Consider the following 18,009-nt stretch of genomic DNA (forward strand, 5'->3'; position numbering starts at 1 on the left):
AAGTTCATTTATTTCAGTAATTCAACTCAAATTGTGAAACTCGTGTATTAAATAAATTCAATGCACACAGACTGAAGTAGTTTAAGTCTTTGGTTCTTTTAATTGTGATGATTTTGGCTCACATTTAACAAAAACCCACCAATTCACTATCTCAAAAAATTAGAATATGGTGACATGCCAATCAGCTAATCAACTCAAAACACCTGCAAAGGTTTCCTGAGCCTTCAAAATGGTCTCTCAGTTTGGTTCACTAGGCTACACAATCTTGGGGAAGACTGCTGACCTGACAGTTGTCCAGAAGACAATCATTGACACCCTTCACAAGGAGGGTAAGCCACAAACGTTCATTGCCAAAGAAGCTGGCTGTTCACAGAGTGCTGTATCCAAGCATGTTAACAGAAAGTTGAGTGGAAGGAAAAAGTGTGGAAGAAAAAGATGCACAACCAACCGAGAGAACCGCAGCCTTATGAGAATTGTCAAGCAAAATCGATTCAAGAATTTGGGTGAACTTCACAAGGAATGGACTGAGGCTGGGGTCAAGGCATCAAGAGCCACCACACACAGACATGTCAAGGAATTTGGCTACAGTTGTCGTATTCCTCTTGTTAAGCCACTCCTGAACCACAGACAACGTCAGAGGCGTCTTACCTGGGCTAAGGAGAAGAAGAACTGGACTGTTGCCCAGTGGTCCAAAGTCCTCTTTTCAGATGAGAGCAAGTTTTGTATTTCATTTGGAAACCAAGGTCCTAGAGTCTGGAGGAAGGGTGGAGAAGCTCATAGCCCAAGTTGCTTGAAGTCCAGTGTTAAGTTTCCACAGTCTGTGATGATTTGGGGTGCAATGTCATCTGCTGGTGTTGGTCCATTGTGTTTTTTGAAAACCAAAGTCACTGCACCCGTTTACCAAGAAATTTTGGAGCACGTCATGCTTCCTTCTGCTGACCAGCTTTTTAAAGATGCTGATTTCATTTTCCAGCAGGATTTGGCACTTGCCCACACTGCCAAAAGCACCAAAAGTTGGTTAAATGACCATGGTGTTGGTGTGCTTGACTGGCCAGCAAACTCACCAGACCTGAACCCCATAGAGAATCTATGGGGTATTGTCAAGACGAAAATGAGAAACAAGAGACCAAAAAATACAGATGAGCTGAAGGCCACTGTCAAAGAAACCTGGGCTTCCATACCACCTCAGCAGTGCCACAAACTGATCACCTCCATGCCATGCCAAATTGAGGCAGTAATTAAAGCAAAAGGAGCCCCTACCAAGTATTGAGTACATATACAGTAAATGAACATACTTACCAGAAGGCCAACAATTCACTAAAAATGTTGTCTTATGATGTATTCTAATTTTTTGAGATAGTGAATTGGTGGGTTTTTGTTAAATGTGAGCCAAAATCATCACAATTAAAAGAACCAAAGACTTAAACTACTTCAGTCTATGTGCATTGAATTTATTTAATACACAAGTTTCACAATTTGAGTTGAATTACTGAAATAAATGAACTTTTCCACGACATTCTAATTTATTGAGATGCACCTGTATATAACAATCAGATATTATTATTTTATCATTATTTTACTCTGCAATCAGTTAATCTATTAAAACCATGGTTAACTTTTGTAAGGGTTAAACAAGGATGGTGACAACATTAAACAAATTTGTACTTAATATACACTTATAAAACTAGAAAACACCCCATTTTAAATACTGTAAGTGAATCAATTTATAGTGACAACAGCAGCAATTAACTAAATATTTGCCTAAAAAAAAGAAGGCAAAGTCCCTTTAAGGCTGTGTGGGGCTCAAGTGAATCATTTGAACAGACTCACTAAAATGAATTGGAGTTCGCAACGCTAAACATAAAGGAAACCTGTTCATTTACATGAACTGTCCAAAAGAACCGATTCACTTACATGATTTGTTTTTAAGCCAGCACTACATTTAGCATTTTGTGATGCTACAATGCTTCTTGTTAGAAAATGTAGCTTGTTACTGGGAAAGCACAGTACAGTTACAGCTCAGCTACTGACACGCTACATAAAAATGTAGTTAAGTTAGTAGTGTCATTTCTCTTAGTTAACTACTCCCCAACACTGGTCACAGCCATGACCTATGATTTCCTACTTGCTTGTCAGTTGCAGGGGGAGGGACATTCTCTTTCTAGAGAATATCTGATTGGACACAAATCTGTGTAGAGCTGCAGTAGTCCTCAAACATTTTTGCACTAAAGCGGCAAGGACAAAAAAACTGCTGAAGTTCTTTGTTAAATGAGTGACAGGCAGCGCGTTCAACACACAGTGTCCGGGAATCAAAAGAGCTCTCTAATTAAACATACCTCTTCTGTGAGGGCAAGCAAGCCGAGAAGATAAAGGAGTGGGAGAGAGAGAAGCATTGACGCATTCAGTCAGGTGTGAACAAGAAGCTCTAAAATACTTGGAGAGAACTATCTGTTAACATAACCATGAACTTGTGAGTGAACTTGTGACTAATTCATCAATCCGCTTCACTGATTCATTAAAAAGAACCACCTCATAAAAGTCATTTGTTCGTGAATCGGACATCATGGGTTGTGCTTCGTTATCTGGTAAGTGATGGTGTGCACTCTAAAGATATTATTAACTAACACCTTCTTAGCAAATGAAATGAGTTAAAACCACACATCAATGCAAATGTTTTCCCGTCTATAGCAAATGCCAACTCGATTGTAGATTACTGTAGCAAACCATTTTTTTTGTCTTATTTATGACTTTTTTACTCATCTATCCATCTATCCATCCATGTCATGTGCATACATGTGTGTGATTATCTAAAGACTAACCTCTTCTTTTCTGATTCGTATTTGCTGAGCAGTCTCTGCAAGCCTCCGTTCTTGAATCCTTGCGAATGTGCTGCCGGAGCTCCAACTGTGACCACATCATAGAACGAATCTGTGGAGGAAACAACAAACATCCTTCAACAGGCCACACAAATCACAAACAAGCCCATAGCGCACCATTTCTGCCTGGATTCCAACTCGTTTTATGGGCTTCCAATTGTGTCATGGCCCGTTTCACCTTGAGGCCTCTGTATTTCTGAAGAATCCTGATACTTCTATTAAAAAGGATGTGATGTGTAACAACGAAAAGTTTAAAGTATTGAAAACACCTTAAAATGCTTTGCTTTCTAGACTATTCAACAATTACATCATCCAGGACAGCCAGAAATGAATGATTCCATCTGTTTCAAACAGACTGACCCCAGAGCGCCGGGACAGCCGTACTGACTGCCACCGCTATGCCCTCTGTGGCCCCCTGGCTGCTTATCTCCATCGCTAATGGAGATGAGGTTCTCGTGCAAAGACTTCCATCCCACCCTCTCGCTCTCACACCTCCATGGTCTATTCCAGAGCATCTAATTGGCTGTTTCACAACACTCATACAATGAATACAGTGGCATATATAGAGGTCAGGATCATCCGTCAGGGATGGCCCAATTTGGAGGCGATTTGTGCAGTTTCTTGCAGTCCCTATAAATGGAGGCTCTGAGTCGGGAGGGCCCAGGATCCTGTCTCCTAGCCACTAAGAAAAATGTCTCAAAACCAACTATTGAAAATTAAAGATTTCCAAAGGCCCCAAATAGTAGATTTATAATAGATTTAATAGAAATAATAGATTTTTCTATTTGACACTTCATTATAAAACTTAGGGTTGGCATATTGCTAGTAACAAACAATTGTTATACGCCCTGCCTGAAAACTAATGTCCACTACTGCCAACTTTGGACCTATTTTTGATGTCATAAACATAGCCTTTTTCAGAAATATCCAGAAATATGGGCTATTTAAGACTTGTCATTCTCAAGGGTTTTGTATTAATTGTGAGAGTTTAACCCTTGTACGTCAATTTAAACAATTTATTCAGAGGTCCTCAGAGGACAAAAATGTCAGCGTCAAAAAACTGCCATAATAATATTATATATTAATATTATTCTCCACTTTCGAAGAGTTTATTTTTTTAACCAACATCAGTCCTGATCATAACTACCAAATATTCATTAATTTTCAGGATTTTAACCCTTTAAATACCAGACTGTTTATATAATGCCATTGTTGTTTTTTACACACACACAAATTTCTCAATACACACATACAAAACACACTCTGACATCCATACCAACACACACACACAATTTTATCTGCATCATTTATTCAATTGTCCTGCAGTGCTCTATAATACAGCAAACAGAAAATAGGGGAAAAGCTTGTATTTGCTCCATAGGCTAAACATGAGAAAAATGGTGCCATCTGGTGGAAAATATTAAAAATGTAAATTTTGAAGCCAGGGCGCCAGAATGAAAGCATAATATCATAGAATTCATGATTTTATTCTTTGCAATGTTTCAATGGGGACATTTTTGTCCTGAAGGTCCTGAGTGTAACTATATTGTGTACAAAGTGTATTATAGATGAATTATAGGAACTGAGGTTGAAATATTAAAATTCCCCCAAAATATACACCTTTGGCAAAATGTATGCCGTTGGCATTTTGATCGAAAAAACTAAAATGAAAAAGACAAAAATGTCCCGAAGGTCGCACAAGGATTAAGCTGCTTTTTCATCCATTTCAAATGCCATTCCTTTGTACACACCAATAATAATTTTGCCATAAGCAATCACACACTCATAGTTAAATGACTTTTTTTTTTTTTTAAACCAAAGACATTCATGTTCATGGCCATCACATTAATTACACTGTGTTCAACTTAGGCCATGTCCACATTAGTCCAGATAAATTTGCGTTTTTATTGTGCTCTCCATTCACACTGCCATTTTCAAATGCTTTCCAAAAGTTTTTCGTCCACACTGAAATGCTTAAATTCCCTTGCTACGTATACAAAAAAACAAAAAAAAAAAAAAACATTTTTTGCGTCATTTCCATGTACAGTCTGAAACACAATTGTCCTTGTGTTCCGCCACCGGACAGCAATTCCGAGTTAACTTCCCTTCACCTTTTAAGGAATGCAATGTGAAGGTTGTACAAAGTAACATTTATCTTTAACAACGCTTTCAAAGTGAATACTAGGCACAAAAACACTGCTACAACATGGGTCGCCATCTTGATTGTTTTGGGTTGAATGGATCACATAACTGTATCACATGACAACAAATATGTCATCGCTTTCGAATATATCCGTTTTCCCTGTCCACACAAAAGCGCAAAGACGGCGTTTTCAAATGTATCCACTCTGGAAAACTTTTTCGAAAAGCTCCGTTTTCCCTGAACAAAAACTTAATGTAGACGTGGCCTAAAATATACAAACATAATGCACTGCCTAACTGTGTTAGTAGCTCTTCAGACATGAAGAGATACATATCTGCTCAAACTGCACGTGTAAATGTTGTGGCTGTCTATGTTTGTATCTATCTGGTACAATGACTGTCATTCAATTTATTAGTAACACTAACCAACTAACTAACTAACCAACGAACTCAAAATTCTCTAACTCACAAACTAACTAACCAAACACCTAACCAACTAACAACCTCCCAAACTAACTCACTCATTGACTAACACTAAATGGTTAGTTGGTTAGTTAGCAAGTAAGTGAGTTATGAGTTTGTTAGTAAGTTAGTTGGTTGGTTGGTAAGTTAAATGGTTAGTTGCTTAGTAAGTTAAAACTCACTAACTAACCAACTAACCATTTAACTCGCTAACTAACCAACTAACCATTTAACTAACAAACCAACCAACCAACTCACAGCTCACTAACTAACTCACTGACTTGATAAGTAACAATTTAAATAAATAACCAACACCTAACCAACTACCAAACTAACCAACTATCTCACTCACTAACAAATTCTTAACTCACTAACTTGCAAACTAACCAACCAACCAACCAACCCACAACTTACTAACTTGCTAATTAACAATGTAACTAACCAACCAACCAACCGAACTAACCAACTCACTCACTAATAGGGCCGAAACGATTAGTTTCTTAGTTGATTAGTTTCACAACATCAACACTAAAAAAATTTCGACAAAAATGTTCGTTGTCAAATAGTTGTTTGATGTCATTTAACATAACATGAGATCACATTAAACTCCAATGATGATGTGTGAGAGCAGCACTTCAGCTCTGACTGATGAGAGGAAGAATTACATAGATCACAGTCCAGATGCACTCTAAACTTTCCAAACAGCTTCAGCTGATGTAGATCGCAAAGTATGAGGGAATTATAATGCAAAAATACAAAAAAAGTAAATAAAGAAGCACTCTTGTTGTGGAATAAGCTCTGTTACGGGGACGCTCGTCCCGAGCGTGCGCGCTTAATGCAGCTAGAATATAACATGATGGCACGCGACTTATTGAATCATAATATATGTGTCTGTGCATTTCTTATCGTGAAGAAATTGACAACACGCAGCTTTATTAATAAGAGAGTTTGTTTTTATGTGAGTTAAAGATGGATAGAAGTGAACAGAAAGGTGAGAGAGGGTAGTCTTCACCCCATTACACACTGCAACCAAATAAGTTTTTGATTTGTTTTTGTTTTGGCTTGTTTTCCAATATAAATATCTAAAACTCCTTTAAAACAATGTACATTTACTTTAGCAGATATACTGCAGAAGACAAAATTGTGATCTGAGAATGTTGAAAATAATATTAAAAATGCAAATATTTTAAAATATTTAAAAATCCTTTAAAAAAGATGCATTCACCTGAGAAGCAGCATTTAAGATATTTAGACTTTCTTTTAGAGAATAGATCATGAATATAATATATTTTGTCTTTACTGCACTCGCAGAAGTGAAAAACAAGTAAACAAGTGAAAAAATACACCTATATATAAAATTCACTTATATTAAAGATACATTCTCCGAAAGCAATTCTTAACATTTCAACATATGTTTCTTCTCAAGTAAATGTTTCTTGTTTTAAGGATTTTTAGACAATTTTAAATGGAAAACAAGACAAAAACACTTGATAACAATAGGATATTTTTGCAGTGAATTTCTTTACTGAATTAAACATAATAAAAAGTATTTTCCCCTTTAATTCAGTGAATGTCATTTAGAGGTATTTTTAAAAGATGATTTTGTCATCTTTAATGTTAGTAAGAATGTTTAATACAACCTTTCAAGTCAGGGCACAAGCTGAATAATCGGTTAAGAGCTAATGATTAATCGTTGCAATAATCGCCAAACGGTCGAATAATCGTTCCAATAATCGTTAGATTAATCGATTATCAAAATAATCGTTAGTTGCAGCCCTACTCACTAAAAAACTCATTACTTACTAACTTGTTCAACAACCAGCTAACCATTTAAATTGCCAACTAACCAACCAATTAACAAACAAATTCATAACTCACCAACCAACCAACCAACCATTTAACTAACCAACCATATTACCACCTAAAAAATAACCCACTAACAAACTAACTCACCATCCATCCATCCATCCAGTTTAAGTTCTGTTGCTATGTATTATATTATTTTGACATGTGTCTTGTCCAATCATGAGTGAGAATCCCTGCTGTGCAGTAAGTGTACTGCTGTCAGATCCTCATTTAGAAGTCTCAGTGCACCTGGCAGTGTTTCCCTGCTGATCTTTTACTGACTGAATGGCCACCTGTCACTGCGATTCAGTGTGAAAGCAGCATCAGAGGGAGGCAGAGCTCACTGCACACTGATAATAGGGGCTGCCGATAGCTGGGACTACCATACATTGCTTCTCAAAACAGAATATACAGTAGCAGACTAATGAGAGACCGGACGCACCTGTTTTCCGTGGACATGTCACCGTCATTCTCTGTGTGTGTAAGTTGATGGGAATGAACTCCAGATATTTCTGCCCTTTACTGCAGCTGGGCTTGAACGATGGTCCTGAAAATCAACAAGAAAAGCCAAGCATTTACTTATAATCTGCTTTAGTCATCACTCAAAAACAAAACAAACAAGCAAACAAACAGTGGGAGCCCTCTCGCCATCTGCTTCTATTGAATTACGGGGCTCTTTCAATTCTATGCATGCAAATATATCTGTTTATTATTATTCTGACTATTTATGAATTGGATATGAAGCATTATTGCAGCACATATGAATGCATTCAAGTAGAAAGTGATGACTTGATTAAATGAATACCTAACTCAAAAAGGTTTCTCAGAAATTATGTTGTTCTGATTAAATTAATAAAAAGAAGGCAATTAAACATCAGCTGAATGAGAGAGCCAAAAAAAAAAGAAAAACCCTTTCATGCACGGCTTGTCATTTAAATGTGTGAAAAGAGCGTCTTTCATACAAGCCACATAAAAGATAAAAGACATCATCATTGACCTGGAGTGACTGCAATAATGACCGGTGAGAGAGCTGCACCTCTGCGTGAAAGGGACTGTTCACCCAAAAATGAAAATTCAATTATCATTTACTCACCCTCATGTCGTTCCAAACTGATATGACTTTCTTCCTTCCATGGAACACAAAAGGAGAACATTTGAAATTGTAAATGCATGGAAACAAATATCGAGTACATTCTTCTTTTTGTGTTCCATGGAATGAAATTATTTTCTTTTGCGGGTGGACTATTGCTTTAAGATTTTTTAAATGTAACATGCTGCAACCAGGTGCCACAAAAAGGCCTATTGCTCTCTCAAATAAATAACAGCTAATTTATTCACAAATCCAGTAAGCACAGGATTTCACCAAATTTAAGCACCACCTGCTTTGTTCAAAAACAAGCCAATTAAAATCTTAAGAAAGTGATACAGTAAATCCCCAACGGTGAAGCAAATATCGCCTTGTGCCACACGGCTGTGTTTTGAAATATAGTGAACAAAGATCCTTTGAAACAGTATCACTACATTCAAGCCGAGCAAATGATCTGACCATTTGTGCTTCAAGTAGACAGACAAATAATATACACGAAAAGGCTAACAATAAATAAATAGGTAAATTAAAGGGAAATAAATACATACATAATGAATTGATACCGGATTCCCTAAAAAATCAAATAATAAGAAAACATACTAATAAAATACTAATATTAATAATTCTGCTAAATTAATTAATTTGTATTTTTATAATGGATTTTCATAGTTTAATGTTGAAAGTCTGTATCTGGGACAAGTTCAACAACAATAAAATCAAAACATAAAAGGCACTTTTGAAAAGTACCAAAAATAAATGATAAAGGCCTGATAAAAAGTAATTTTTTATTTGACCTTCAAAAAACAAAAACAAAAATGTTGCAACTGAAATTGCCTGAAGTTGAAATGCACCCATATACTGTATATATATATATATGCTGTGTGTCACTGCTGTCAGTGCTGTTGTACAGATGATTTCTCTCCTGGTACACTGACTAATGGAACCAGAACAACCAGCTGTGGCAAAGGAATTAACCCCATCACACACACCATCTGCCTGGCCAGCTGCTGTCAGACGCGGACGATGGAAACACCAAGAAGTGACCTCCCAGTCATGCTACCAGTCAGGTGACCACACATCAGTTGAATTCTATACAAATGTTGCACGTAACTGTAAATAACTTCACTTTGTGTCACACTCCATAATAGCAAGTTCTTCCTAATTTTTACTTGTTTGGGACATGTCCCGCTCGTATTTTTCCATTACTCCATGTTCTTCATCGTTATCACATGTAAATAACGCAAGCATTCCTGTTTCGATATAAATAGAATAGCTAAATTTCTACCAGTGGACATGCCCATTTCTCTATGCCTGAACCTCAAGTCCCAGGTACTGAAAAAATGGTCAGGCCCACCAAACAGCCAGAGGGCACGACTGGCACAGTAGTCAGCATTAAACACACACCTAGCCAAAGGTGCAAAGGCCTCTGATTGATGCAGAAAGGATTTGCCTTCTTTTGCTGTGGCTCTCATGTCGAGCACTTTCAGGGTTTTCCTCCCATCAAACAGGCGCCAGTGAAACTCCCTGGGCAACTAGTGACATCTGTGGGCTGGTTGGAGGCTTGTAGCGCAGACTGTCTGTGGTTTTGCCACGGTTCTGGGAAACAAATCAGTGTCGTGGAGGCACTTAAACTGCAGCAACAATTTTTCACACTTACCTAAAGCCAAAAATAAAAATTCTGCCATTATTTACTCATCCTCATATCGTTCCAAACCAGTATGACTCTCTTCTATGGAACACAAAAGGAGAACAATGTTCACTCCACACTTAACAACAGTTCATAGTGACCATGGTTTTGAATAGGGTTGGGAACTGAGAACGTGTTCTTAATCAGAACCAGTGTAATCTGATTCCCAAACAAATTACTCTTATGTGCCGGTTCTTTTTAATCTACACCACAAAAAATACAGCGCAACCAGTGTAGCCCAATTCCCAAACCAACTACTCTTATGACTCGATTCTCTTGAATCTACACCGCAAAACCATACAGTGCGACCAGTGTACCCCAATTCCCAAATGAATGACACTTATGAGTCAATTCTTTTGAATCTAAACTGCGAAACATACAGCATAACCAGTGTAGTCCAGTTTCCAATTGAGTGATCTCTTATGAGCCGGTTCTTTTGAATGTACAATGAGGAACATACAGCACAACCAGTGTAGCCTAATTCTCAGACGAATGACTCTTATGAGCAGGTTCTTTTGGATCTACAGCACGAAACACAAAGTGCGACCAAAGAAGTTCAGATTTTTCATTTTGAGCTGAAGTTTTCCTTTAAAGAACTATTCAGAAAGTTTCCTTCTTAATTATTATTATTATACACCTCACACCTTCAGCAAAGTCCTTTCTGAGATTTGTCTTGCTTCATTTTTGGATGAGTATGCGGTTTCTCCACCCTGGGTTGCACAAACCCGCTGAAGCACTGACAAACAACAGGATTAGTTCCCAAGCACCTCTAATTCCACCAGCTGCAAACAATACTAACAGAAAATGGTTAATTGATTAGCTAACACATTCTGAAGTACCCCGAGTCGGCTCTGTCTAATTAAAAATGAATTAAATGAAAGAAGAAACACTGCACAGGTTGTTATTGTTCAGACCAGAGCCAGGCGACCGCAATCACGCTGCAGGGTTAGGAGGGCAGCCAGAGAAGAGACCTGCCCTTTTGAGAGATGATGGCTGAAAACCAAATGTTCTCCTGAGCCACCAGTTGCCAACCTTATTATAATTTATAACATTAGATATAAATAATTAATACACTGCAGTGGCTCTGCAGTAGGTGGATTACAGCAAAATCCCAAAGGACAGGAAGAGAATATACAGATCGTAACAAGTGGGAACGAGCAGGATGATGGACTACTCGTCCAATTAATATATAGTGGGGTTGATCACTTTTTATAGGTTTTAAAAAACTTTAAACCTACCTTAATCCTAAACACTAGCCCTAACCATAAGCCTAACACTACCCCAACCTTTATTTTAAACACTAAACACTAACCTACCCCAACCTTTATCCTAAACACTAAACAATAATCCTGCCCCAACCATTATCTTAAACACTGAACCCTAAACCTAACCCTACCCCAACCTTTACCCTAAACACTAAACAATAAGCCTACCCCAACCTTTACCTTAAAAACTAAACCCTAAACTTACTCTACACCAACCTTTACCCTAAACACTAAACCCTACCACAACTTTTACCATAAACAAAAAAAAACTAAAACTAACCCAACCATTACCCTAAACACTAAACCCTAACCCTACCCCAACCTTTACCTTAAACACTAAACCCTAACCCTAAACCAAACCCTACCCCAACCTTTACCCTAAACACTAAACTCTAATCCAACCTTTACCCTAAACTCTAAAACCAAACCATAACCCAACCTTTACCCTAAACACTAAACTCTAACCCAACCTTTACCCTAAACTCTAAAACCAAACCATAACCCAACCTTTACCCTAAACACTAAACCCTAACTCAACCTTTACCCTAAACACTAAACCCTAACCCAAACCCTACCTCAAACTTTACCTTATAAACTAAACCCTAACCCAACCTTTACCCTAAACACTGAAACCCTAAACCAAACCCTACCCCAAACTTTACCTTAATCACTAAACCCTAACCCAATCCTAAACACTAACCCTTAGCCTAACCCTACCCCAACATTTACCCTAAACACTAAACCTACCGAAACTTAACCCTAAACACTAAACCCTAACCCAATCCTAAACACTAACCCTTAGCCTAACCCTACCCCAACATTTACCCTAAACCCTAACCCAACCTACCCCAACATTTACCCTAAACACTAACCCTTAGCCTAACCCTACCCCAACATTTACCCTAAACCCTAACCCAACCTACCCCAACATTTACCCTAAACACTAACCCTTAGCCTAACCCTACCCCAACCTTTACCCTAACACTAACACTAACCCTAACTCCTACTCCTAACCCTACCAGTACCTCAACCTCAGTAGCAGCAAATGTGATTCTCTTGAGAATTTTGCAGAACAACATGAATAATAAACAACACACAATAAATACATGTATCGTACAGGTATGTACTTAAATTATAATACATATTAGTTGTACACACCTAATATAAAGTGGGACCACTTTATAAAAGTTATATACATATAATAAAAAATATTTTATATAAATAATTGCCACTTAGTAAAAAAAGTTAATTTATGACACTGGTCTAACACGTGATTCTAAACAAGTGGAATTATACGGGGCTTTCTTAAAACAGACTAAGCATTCAGGCAACCTACCGACTAGTTGACTTTCAAGATATGTAGTTTTGCACATCACTAGTATAAAGAGAAAAAGTTAAACTGGGAATGTTGGAGATGCAGAATAACAAAGGGCTTCAGCTATAGAGCAAACAAGATTAGAGGCCAATGTAGCAGCTGGGCACTCACGGGCTGTAGGGAGAAAGAATAACCGAGAGCTCTCTCGCTATATTTCTTCAGGGACAGAGACGTCAACACTGCTCAGCTGGCAAAACACAAGCCTGTGAAATCTCATCGCTGAATATTGGCTCGAGTAATGGAGCGATCGATCAAGCAGATCAGTTTTTTGGCCGTCACAGCTGATTAGAAGGCCAAAATCATCAATGATTTTTTTTGTTTTGCAGGCCGTGGCGAGACGTGGCTGACAAATACTGGCCTTTTGTGCTCCGATTTTATTTTCCTTAATGAATCATGATTTCAATCTAGGGCTGGGCGGTATGACGGTACAAACCATGTGATGGTAGTAATATGTCAACCAGTAGAGATTGTTTACCATTTACACGGCAGGAGATTGCACGGCTATTAAGACCAAAGTATATTTTGGGAAACGAAGTACACCCTTGCCTTTAGTGTGCAGGACTTACTTGCATGTTACTTACATGTGAAAGTGACAAAGAAACAGGAGTAATGTGAAAAATACAGAATGGGACGTGTCCCAAATAACTTGAGGAAGAACTTCTTATTAAAGAGAGTATCACAAAGTAGTTTTAATTGTTAAATCAATAAATAATTCAATTGATGTGCACTCACAGGTTTGTGTGCAATATGAATTTGTTAATGCATTGGATGTCAGGAAATAATTACATTTTTGTTTTTTTAACAGCATTTATTAATCTTGGTTAACGTTAATTTATAAATGTACAATTATGCATTGTTAGTTATTGTTAGATCATAATGCACCAATTAGTGATAACATATACAACTTTTATTGTTAATAATGTACTAGTATAAACTGTATAATCAAACAAGATGAAGTTCCTTTAATTGTTTCAGTATTTAATTTACTCAATCATCCAAAAAGTAATAATTTTCAGCTAGTTCATAATTCATCAACTAATGTTTACATATAAACTTTTAATATATACTTTTACATACAGTTGTGCTCAAAAGTTTGCATACCCTTGGAGAATTGGTCATATATGTACCATTTTTAAAGAAAACATGAGTGAGCAGGCAAAACACATTTCTTTTATTTCTTATGGGATTCATATTCAACTGTAGGTTATAACAGAATGGCACAATCATAAAACAAAACATGGCAACAAAGAAAAAAATGAAATGAGCCCTGTTCAAAAGTCTGCATACCCTTAGTTCTTAATACTGTGTATTGCCCCCTTTAGCATCAATGACAGCGTGCAGTCTTTTGTAATAGTTGTCTATGAGGCCCCAAATTCTTGCAGGTGGTATAGCTGCCCATTCATCTTGGCAAAATGCCTCCAGGTCATGCAAAGTCTTTGGTCGTCTTGCATGAACCGCACGTTTGAGATCTCCCCAGAGTGGCTCGATGATATTAAGGTCAGGAGACTGTGATGGCCACTCCAGAACCTTCACCTTTTTCTGCTGTAACCACTGGAGGGTCAACTTGGCCTTGTGCTTAGGGTCATTGTCATGCTGGAAAGTCCAAGAGCATCCCATGCGCAGCTTTCGTGCAGAAGAATGCAAACTGTCTGCCAGTATTTTCTGATAACATGCTGCATTCATCTTGCCATCAATTTTCACAAGATTCCCCGTGCCTTTAGAGCTCACACACCCCCAAAACATCAGTGATCCATCACCATGTTTCACAGTGGGGATGGTATTCTTTTCACTATAGGCCTTGTTGACCCCTCTCCAAACATAGCGCTTATGGTTGTGACCATAAAGCTCTATTTTGGTCTCATCACTCCAAATTACAGTGTGCCAGAAGCTGTGAGGCGTGTCAAGGAGTTGTTGGGAATATTGTAACCGGGCTTTTTTGTGGCATTGGCACAGTAAAGGCTTCTTTCTGTCATCTCAACCATGCAGCTCATTTTTGTTCAAGTATCGACAACCACACCGTCTTTTTCCAGAGCAGCCTGTATTCCTCCTGAGGTTACCTGTGGGTTTTTCTTTGTATCCTGAACAATTCTTCTGGCAGTTGTGGCTGAAATCTTTCTTGGTCTACCTGACCTTGGCTTGGTATCAAGAGATCCCTGAATTTTCCACTTCTTAATAAGTGATTGAACAGTACTGACTGGCATTTTCAAGGCTTTGGATATCTTTTTATATCCTTTTCCATCTTTATAAAGTTCCATTACCTTGTTACGCAGGTCTTTTGACAGTTCTTTTCTGCTCCCCATGGCTCAGTATCTAGCCTGCTCAGTGCATCCACGTGAGAGCTAACAAACTCATTGACTATTTATACACAGACACTAATTGCAATTTAAAAAGCCACAGGTGTGGGAAATTAAACTTTAATTGCCATTTAAACCTGTGTGTGTCACCTTGTGTGTCTGTAACAAGGCCAAACATTCAAGGGTGTGTAAACTTTTGATCAGGGCCATTTGGGTGATTTCTGTTATCATTATGATTTAAAAAGAAGCCAAACAACTATGTGATAATAAATGGCTTCATATGATCACTATTCTTAAATAAAAGACAGTTTTTTTGCATGATCAGTCATATTTTCAAAATCAATACCAAAATTTCACAATTTCTGCCAACTGTATATCATATACAAATAAACTTTTAATGTTAAAACTGTAATAGTAAAAGTTGAAATGAACATTAGACAAGATTTATAAGTGCTGTAAAAGTATTGTTTATTGTTAGTTTATGTTAACTATTGTAGTTAACTAATGTTAACAAATAGAAACTTTATTACCAAGAAAATAATCAAAAGACATGAAGTACCTTTCATTTGTAAAGTATTTAATTAACTTGATTATCCAAAAGTTGAATTTCAAGCAATGTAATTCATAATGCATCAACTAATGTTAACATATTCAACTTTTTATGATAGAAATGCATCTTGAAATTAATATTAAACAAGATTAATGAGTGCTGAAAAAGCATTGTTTATTGTTAGTTCATTTTAACTATTGTAGTTAACTAATACTTGGGTGGGGCGATATATCGAATATTCACAATATAATCGCGATGGCTGACGATATAAAATTAAGCAATATCGTGAATATCGCGATGATTTTAATGTGCTTTTTATTTGGCCATTAAGTTTCTTAACAAGTGCATAAGTAGACTAATTTCACTATCCTTCTGGGCAGCACGATCAATCAAAATATCACAAAAATGTTCAGATGTGATTATAAAACTAAAATGCTGCAATTAAAGCGGATAAATATAGCCTGTGTGCGCTTTAGAATAAATGAGTGATGCGCTGTTCTGTGCACACAAGGAGCTTGTGATTTTGGTGCTTTTAGCAGATCACATGCATTGTGAAAGAAATAAAGTACTGAATGTTTAAACATTAGCACAATTCCAAAAAATTAGTAACTGCTACAAATTATTATACACATCTTCAAAGATGGCACAGTATAACAGAAAAGGAGGACAGGATGATTTTCACCAGTTGCGGAGCATTGTAAAGCACTTTCGGTGTCAAAATAAAAGCTCCATGTAAAGTGTCAAAATAAAAGCTCCATGTGAAGTGTCAAAATAAAAGCTCCATGTGAAGTGTCAAAATAAAAGGTCCAGGTGAAGGTGCAGTAAATAGGAAGGAAATATATTACTTTTAAATAAAACAAATCTAATCCTCAAAATAAAATTGAAAATTCAGTATTAAAATCATAAACTTGATGGATCCCACAGTAATAATTTAATATCATGCAACATTCAACCGGATTTTCAAAGAACAAGTGGAATAGTTTTTGCACTCTTTGTTTATTCAAAAAAAAAAAAAAGAAAAAAGTTTTAGAAAAAATATATGAAGGTAAATAATGCTTTTTATTAAGCTACTATGTATTATTGTATATAACATATAAATATAAAAGTGCATACCAATGAAAATGATTAGATCTCATTCTCCCTTGTGATCATTTAGTGAAAAACTGTGGGGAAACATGTCTTTTTAATTTGTAAATAGATTCTTATTTAATGCCTTTAAAATACTGAATCTACTTGGCTACAACGACTGTTTAGATGAAATTGTGGTTCCTCTAATAAATGTAAAAAAAAAAAAAAAAAAAAAAGCTTTTGAGCCATATCAGAACAAATACATAACTATTAAGATATACTGTATATCAAATATCGTCAATAGGCTGAAAAATATTGAGATATAATTTTAAAGCCATATCGCCCCGCCCTACGTTCATTTGTAAAGCATTTCATAAACTTGACTGTCCTAAAGTTGAATTTCCAGCTAATTCATAATGCATCTACTAATGTTAACATATTCAAATGTTTATGATAAAATGCATGTTGAAATTAATATTAACCAAGTTAAATAAGTGCTGAAAAAATATTTTTCATTTTAGTTCATGTTAACTATTGTGGTTAACTGAAGTGTTTGCTTTTTTTTTTACCAAGAAAAAAAATCAAACGAGATAAAGTACTTTTCATTTGTAAAGTATTTAGTTCAGTTGATTATCCAAAAAAGTTTAATTTCCAGTTAAAACAATGTAAACAGTTACCATCATAAAGAATTATTTATACGAGCTATAATTCAGTCTATTTAATAAGGCACAGAGGAGCTATAGCCAAACACACTGTGAAAGTGTGATATTTGGCACTTTATAAGGGTTACTATGGAGTCACACAGCAGTAATCTGAAATTGTGCCATTTCGATACTGCAGAACAACAGCTTAAAATCACTTCATGGAGTAATTGAGCTATTCTTGTTTGTGTCCTTTCTAGTCGATCCAAACTTAGTTGCTATGGCTACGTTGCCTCTGCACACAAAAATAATATGAGTGCTACACAATGTTAGACTCCAGTGTATAGTGCCTATTATTTAAAGCAACAAATATGTATTTACTGTAAACAAGGAAATAAAAAGGAGAAAATCAAGAAAGCATGCATCAAAAAATGTTAATGTGATAAAAGTCAGCAATAAAAAGCACACTCTATACTTGCTTGTTCTTCTCACAACCATGTGTAATCATTCGCGTTTGATGTCGCATTGAATGTGACAGCTAACTGTGAGCTGTGTATAAACATTTTATGAAATAAGAAATCCTGCATGAATGCATCTTGAAAAAAAGCTCTCAATGGCATGTACTGATCAATGGCATGTGATGTTGAATGCAAATTGCAGAATGTATTTGTACTGAAAAACAAAAATCTCATTAAAAGAGAAAGTGGCGGAATAAAA

The 18,009-nt window shown here is 36.5% G+C and overlaps 1 protein-coding gene across 4 annotated transcripts in view; it reads right to left on the reverse strand.

The window, feature by feature from the left end:
* Positions 1 to 18,009, reverse strand: part of LOC127444245 (type II inositol 3,4-bisphosphate 4-phosphatase-like) — a 184,796-nt gene that overhangs the window by 59,524 nt on the left and 107,263 nt on the right. For all 4 annotated transcript variants that reach the window (XM_051703514.1, XM_051703515.1, XM_051703516.1 and 1 more), the window contains 2 exons: positions 7,768 to 7,872; positions 2,820 to 2,928 (listed from right to left, as the gene is read on the reverse strand). In XM_051703514.1, the coding sequence (XP_051559474.1) occupies positions 2,820 to 2,928; positions 7,768 to 7,872 (214 nt within the window). The remainder of the gene's footprint in view (positions 1 to 2,819; positions 2,929 to 7,767; positions 7,873 to 18,009) is intronic.

Source organism: Myxocyprinus asiaticus, chromosome 7 (genome assembly GCF_019703515.2).
Source record: "Myxocyprinus asiaticus isolate MX2 ecotype Aquarium Trade chromosome 7, UBuf_Myxa_2, whole genome shotgun sequence".
In the NCBI taxonomy this organism is placed as follows: Eukaryota; Metazoa; Chordata; class Actinopteri; order Cypriniformes; family Catostomidae; genus Myxocyprinus; species Myxocyprinus asiaticus.